The 6,812-nt window shown below is 37.2% G+C and overlaps 2 protein-coding genes across 3 annotated transcripts in view; both read right to left on the reverse strand.

Moving 5' to 3' along the window:
• The window catches only part of api5 (apoptosis inhibitor 5), a 13,822-nt gene extending 11,828 nt beyond the window's left edge, over window positions 1–1,994 (reverse strand). Inside the window, exon 1 of one of the 2 annotated variants that reach the window (XM_016569803.1) lies at window positions 1,621–1,994. In XM_016569803.1, the coding sequence (XP_016425289.1) occupies window positions 1,621–1,692 (72 nt within the window). In that variant the 5' untranslated portion in view covers window positions 1,693–1,994. The remainder of the gene's footprint in view (window positions 1–1,620) is intronic. The other variant, XM_016569804.1, reaches the window with a different exon arrangement.
• Window positions 1,995–4,353: 2,359 nt separating this feature from the next.
• Window positions 4,354–6,812, reverse strand: part of LOC107753658 (proline-rich protein 5-like) — a 14,686-nt gene continuing 12,227 nt past the window's right edge. The window contains exon 9 of the mRNA XM_016569865.1: window positions 4,354–5,268. Within this exon, the coding sequence (XP_016425351.1) occupies window positions 4,846–5,268 (423 nt within the window). The 3' untranslated portion in view covers window positions 4,354–4,845. The remainder of the gene's footprint in view (window positions 5,269–6,812) is intronic.

Below are 6,812 nucleotides of genomic sequence, written 5' to 3' on the forward strand. Positions count from 1 at the left end.
ACATATATATATATATATATAATCAGTCTGGCGAGTAAACTAAAAAATTTACTAGCCAATGGCGATTCAATTGCCAAGGTGTCCGTAGAGGGTTGTTTACTAGATAAACTTGAATCACATAGATCAAAAATATTTAGAATATCAAAACTTAGATGTAGTCTTTGGGCTCAAAAGCAGCAAGTGTGTCTTCAGAGAAAATGGAGGGGAATCACCCTCTTAGGTGACTAGAGGGGATTGTGTGTGGGGGAGGGTCATTTTTAGATTTCTGTTTTATTATTATCTCACCTTAATGCTTCTTTAGTCAATGTATTTGTTTTTACAATGGTATAGCCTAATTTAGTTGCACAGTACATTACACACAGCACAAGGAAGTTTTAAACAAGATGGACATTTTGTGCGCAGGATTTAAAGGTGCTGCAAGTAAGTTTTTGACTCTACTAAAGCATAAAAATACCATAATATGTTTGCAGATATTTAAGAAACATGCTAAGTTAACATACTTGTTTATCTGAAAAACAATGCTACAGTCAGTTATTCTCCTTTAAAAATGTGCGTTCCGGGCCGGAATGTCGGTCTCTGTTTTGGTTTGTGAAACCCGCCCACTGCCAATTTACCCAATTGTATTTCGGCACCCCGGGTTGCCAGTTGGCGGAAAACACAGCGTATTTCATTCCATTTATTGTCAAGTGCGCTCGTTCCAGTTGGTGTCGTCAATCTGGCAGCCTGCGTGTGCGTCTAGTCTGAGGAGGAGGGGCCGGGTTAAAAAAATCCTCTCCAATATAGAGCCCTGCACGGGCCTCAAAAATAGGCCCTAGCCCTGCCCTGGCCCGAGTCGCTCAGGCCCTAGCCCGGCCCTTGTCCGACACCTTATCAGAATTAACTGACCCGAGCCCGTCTTTTTTCACCCCCTTCTCCCAAAACAGCTTACTACCGTTTCAGCTATTAAAATAGTTCAGTTTTGTATGTAATGTCAAAGTGATTATATTTTGTTTCTTTTTTTATTGTTAATTTAGAAAAACTTTTGGAGCATTTTTTTGTTCGTTAAATGTACGTTTTTGTTTTTTAAAGTAACGACCAAGTTGCTTGCGTCGACTACCCGGCAAAATACCGGAAGTGACGCATTTCACAGACGAGAATGTATAAAACACATTATTAGTCTGTTTTCCAAGGCTGCAAGTCTATGCGTGAGGAAACCCCGCCCCATTTAGGAGGATCTGCCCACTTTTGGAGTTCACGCCCTATTTTGGAGATCTCCGGTCTGCAGTTATACCTACTTGCGAGCCCGGCCCAAATGGACTCAGCGTGTCCCCATCGGGTCCCGACGGGCTTGCAGACCTCTACTCCCAATATTTTGGCGCGGCGTTCAACAATGGAAACAAAGAAGAACTATTACCCCTGGCCCTGTATGTTTTTTTTATTTATTTATTTTTTTTCATTTTGTTTTGTGATTTTGTTGTTACTAGGGTTGTATATTTTTGTATACTTGTTGCTAATCCTAATTAACGTTACGTAGAGGAGGCCGCGTATAGCCTTTAAATGAATGAAACCCCTCCCAAACTGAATATCTAACGAGTACGTTTCCTTCAGACGGACAACACAGAGATATGAGGCTTTGTTTACTTTGCTGAGATCCTCTTTCTCGTCGGCGAGGATGCCGTAGTTACGGTAGAGCTCCTCCACTGTCGCCGCCATCAGCGTGTCTGACTTCACCGAGGGGTTTCAATGAATAACGGCAGTTCTGCTGCTCCTCCTGCGACACTTCCGCTGTATCCGATCCAAATGTCTCCAAACGCGTCGCGGTATTAAAGCACAGATGTGATGTGGGCTGCAGTGGGATGTTATTTTGGAAGCGAGCGTTGATCTCGCGTGCAGTACGCCAGCTTGGATTTGTTGCTCTGTGCGGCGGCGGGAGGAACGCTTCTTCGACGCTTTTGGGAGATGATTGACAGCGCCATTGGGAAAGAGCGCCATCTGCTGGATCGGGTCTCTAATGCGCTAATCACTATTGAGGCCCCATTGAAAGGAAATGAAAAGAAAATGTCACTATTAACCTTCCTACTGTGGGCTTTTAGTCCCATTGTACGTACTGATGAACTTTACGATGTTATTGATCTACTGAACCAACACAGAACTGAATTGAGCTAAATAATGGCACTACTGTCTAAAAAAAGTGCTAGAAAAAAGGTGACGATTCATTCAGACACCTGAGGGGCTAAATCTTTAAAAGATGTGAACTATTTTTGTGTCAAATGTGATTAATATATTTAAAACAAACAAACAAACAAAACCTGAAAGGTTCTTAAAATTGGGGTTAAATTTGACCCAAAACTATAGCCTATATATATACGAAGAATAAGAATGCCACTAAACTTAATGGAAAATGGGCTGTTTTATTTTATTGATTAATAATAACAACAACAACAACAATAATAATAAGACAAAATGCAATATAAGAATGACAAAATGTAGTCATATTCATTGTAGCATCTGATTTAAGAGATACAGTGGTGTACAAAATTATTACAACACTAGTATTTTCACCAGCTTAAAAATGGTTTAAAGTCAGTTATTTCTATCTTCTGCTGTAGTGTGTCAGTAGGAAATATCAGTTTACATTTCCAAACATTCATTTTGCCATTAATTGTAATAATCCAGTGAGAGTTTTGTTTGCACAAGGAGTCTGACAACAGCCAGTGCTGTCTGGAATGACATGAAGAAACAGAACAAACTGAGACAGACTAAATCCAGAAGAACTGTGGAAACATCTCCAAGATGCTTCAAGAAACCTATCTGCAAAGCTACAGCACTGTGTGGAATCTGTCATGAATCTGCCAAAAGTGCTTTTCTCCCGGAGAGGAATTCAAAGTGCCTCTTTTGCTGTTCATCACTACACTTCTGCTGAAAACCAGCAACAATTTCTTCAAGCGTCAATAATTTTCCAACCTTCAACACAGTATAGAACATCAAACTCATATAGGATATGAAATAGGTTATAAAGGATATCAAACTGAAATTCTTAAAAAAACTGAGATGGATAGATTTCCAAACATTCATTTTGCCATTAATTGTAATAATCCAGTGAGAGTTTTGTTTGCACAAGGAGTCTGACAACAGCCAGTGTTGTCTGGAATGACATGAAGAAACAGAACAGAGACAGACAGTTCTTCTGGATTGAGTCTGTCTCAGTTTGTTCTGTTTCTTCATGTCATTCCAGACAGCACTGGCTGTTGTCAGACTCAATCCAGAAGGTGAAAATACTAGTTCTAATAATTTTGTACACCACTGTATTAAACAAACATCTAAACTTCCAAGTGCTATTGTAGCTGTTGTAGTGTTTTTGAATATTTTGCAAATTTGAATATATATAGTACTCTACTCTCAGCTTTTAACTCTAAAAACAGAAATGTAAGAAACAGGAACTCATTTTTATTTATTGACCGTGAGCTGCAATCAAGTAAACCTTCCAGAAGATGGCATCAAAGACCAGTACATTTTTTTATTCTTACTTCCCATGTATTCATGCCCTTCGGCTGCATAATTTCCCTATCTTCTTAATAGGAAAGCCTTACTGAACTAATCACCTCAAATAAGATTACAGTGAACTTTCGGGAACCTCCTCAATGAGTCTGGCTCCTTCTGCCAGATTTTAAAAAAACCAGTAGCTGATATTTACATATACATACATACATACATACATACATATATATACACAGTATATATGTATATGTATATATATATACACACATGCACACACACACACACACACATATATATATATTTTTTTTTTTACACGCTATTTTGTTTTGACCATTAAGACTTTTTTTGTATTGTTGTGACTAAGCATATTTTCATTACAAATTCTTAAATTTAATTAAAATTAAGTTTTAAAATATTCACATTACGAATACAACCAAGCTAAAATAACAAAATAAAATACCAAATAGCAAACAAAACATTGTCTTTGATGAACACATAACCATCTGCTCCAAGGTCAAATGTCCTTGTTTAGTACACTCGCAATAAAGCTCTTTGGCAGCTCACATTCTGAAACACCACCACAAAGGTTTTCTGAGGTGATGTTGACGTTGAAAACAGCATCTAAAGCTCCTTAACAGCTAATCTGCTGAAGGAACTCGACACTGTATGCCAGAGCCGCAAAGAAATGCTCACATGAACCTCTAAAGACATCTACTCAAACCTTAGACGTACAGTCCAGTGTTGAATGAACAATCAAATGCCAAAATGATTTCAAATACACTTTCTTCATTAAATTTATTACTACAAAAATATACATTATTTTACACACACATATTGAATTAAGTTTCTTTTTAAATTATTTTAAATTACATTTTTTAAATATTACAATTTCATAAAATAAAACAAAACATTCATAAAAGACTAAAAATCGTATTTTTCTTCATGTCAGCATGTTTAGTTTCCACTACAAAGAAATGAAACGGTAAGACCGCTTAAGAAAGAGAATGTAAAGACATTAACTGTAAGGAAGTGCCTTTAGTTTGTCTCGTATGGTTTCTGCTGTACCTTTGTAAACCGTTTGCTCACCAGCATACTTTCACACCGCTTTACCACCTCCACGACAGAAAAAAGTGTGACTTTTGGCGTGCTTTACAAGAAACGGCTGAAGCGAAAGCTTCTTCAACCATCCTCCTCCCTCCAAGCTCTTAAAAACAGGCTACACTGACAGGCCAAACAGTATTTAGCACACAAAACAGCTCACATTTCCACAGCAGTAGAGTCCATATTGTATTAAGCGAGCACGTTGTAGCTTGTCTCAGTTATCGTAACTTTACAAGATCTCAGTGGGCGTTTTGAGAGAGGCTTTTTTTAACTAGTTAGGCCACACTTCATCTCTGCAGTGCTTTGCCCTCGGAGGATTTCCACGCCACCTGGCCGGGAGTCAAAAAAGGCCGGTTCACTGCAGAAAGTCTTAGGTGTCCTTTTGCTCTCTGTCTTGGTCATCCTGGCCGCCCCACTGACCTCCACTTTTTCTGAACACATCCTGTTTTTCATGGACAGGAGCTGGATGTCCGAATGCACATTGGCCACTGTGTGACGTCGGACACCACCGGTCCTTTCCAAATAGGCTTCACCCTCGTGTTCGATCAGAGGTGCCAGGAAAGACTCGTGGCCAAAATGTGTCACCATAATCTCAGGTTGACTGAGGTGTGGAGTGGCAACCAACCTCAGGCCTTCCAGATGATCCTCTGTGGGGGAAGCGATTATGACGCTGATTAGATTTAACGCTGACTACAACATACATAAGTTAGACTAGGGTCAGTGACATATGAATATCTGTTGGCTTCACATGGGTTTGATAAACTTTTATATTATTTTCAAGAGACACATTTATTGACTCTAAAAATGTAATGCGGCATAATCATCAATAAAATAACGTACTTTTCATTATTTATTAACCCGTTAGCGTTTCACTGTCCTCTGTGTATTTTGTTCAATTCTACAGTAATGGGGGTTAAAAAGTTTTTAAATAAAATAATAAATAATAAAGTGCACAGCAGTTTTACAAAATCATGAATTATTTCCTAAATTCATAAACATCATTAGGTTTTTGGGGAGTTGCACCACATTACATTTAAAAAACATGAACTAACTTTGCCTTCTCATAAAATGGTCAAATTATCTGATATTTTATTAAAGGGGTCATATGATGCGATTTCAATTTTTCCTTTGGAGTGTTACAAGCTCTTGGTGCATAAAGAAGATCTGTAAAGTTGCAAAGACTAAAGTCTCAAATCCAAAGAGATATTCTTTATAAAAGTTAAGAGTCAACCACGCCTACCTAAAACGGCTCGTTCTAACACGCCCCCAACATATCTACATCACGATGTGGGAAGATTTGCATAACGCCACCCAAATGTTCACGCAAAGAAAGAAGACATAACTTTTATTCTCGCTGTAGTATTGATACAAATAAAAGTAATGCTTGTTACATACTATTGACCCAGTACTGACACATATTATTTATTAGGTGGTTGGCTTTGTTTACAAGGCATCATCACCATATGGCAAGGGGCGTAAGATTTCCGTCACACGCTTGAGGTATTCAGCCAATCACAACGCACTGGATAGCTGGCCAATCCGAGCACACCTCGCTTTTCAGAACAATAAGTAAAAATCAATGCGTTTCAGAAAGGCGGGGCATAGAGGAGAAACAATAATGTACAGTATGTGGAAAATAATGTTTTTTGAACCTTAAACCGCATAAACACATTTCATTACACCAAATACACTAAATAATGTTCTTTTTAGCAACATCATATGACCCCTTTAAACTTATTGATCTTCATGCTTTTTTTGCATTTTGGTTACACCATATGACTTTAGTTTTTTTACCACATGACTTTAATTTTTTATTATTATTAATAATAATATTTTTTCAAGGTACAAAGACATTTTTACAAATATTATGAATTATAAAGTTTATGGGGAGTTGCACCACATGACAATTTACAAAATTAACTAACTTTGCCATAAAATGGTAAAATTATCTAACATTTTAAATGACATCTTGATCTTAAGACTTCTAAAAAATTTTCTGCAAGTTGGTTCCACCATATGACTTTAATTATTTTTTGCTATATGACATATATTTTTAATTATTAATAATATATTTTCAAGGTACAAAGGCATTTTTACAAATATTATAAATTATAACATGTATGGGGAGTTACACCACATGACATTTTACAACATTAACTTTGCCATAAAATGGTCAAATTATAGTTGTAAATATAGTTGCAAATATATTATTCAAATATCATGAATTATTAATT

This window comes from Sinocyclocheilus rhinocerous, unplaced genomic scaffold (assembly GCF_001515625.1).
Source record: "Sinocyclocheilus rhinocerous isolate Xijiao unplaced genomic scaffold, SAMN03320098_v1.1 scaffold200, whole genome shotgun sequence".
Taxonomy (NCBI): Eukaryota; Metazoa; Chordata; class Actinopteri; order Cypriniformes; family Cyprinidae; genus Sinocyclocheilus; species Sinocyclocheilus rhinocerous.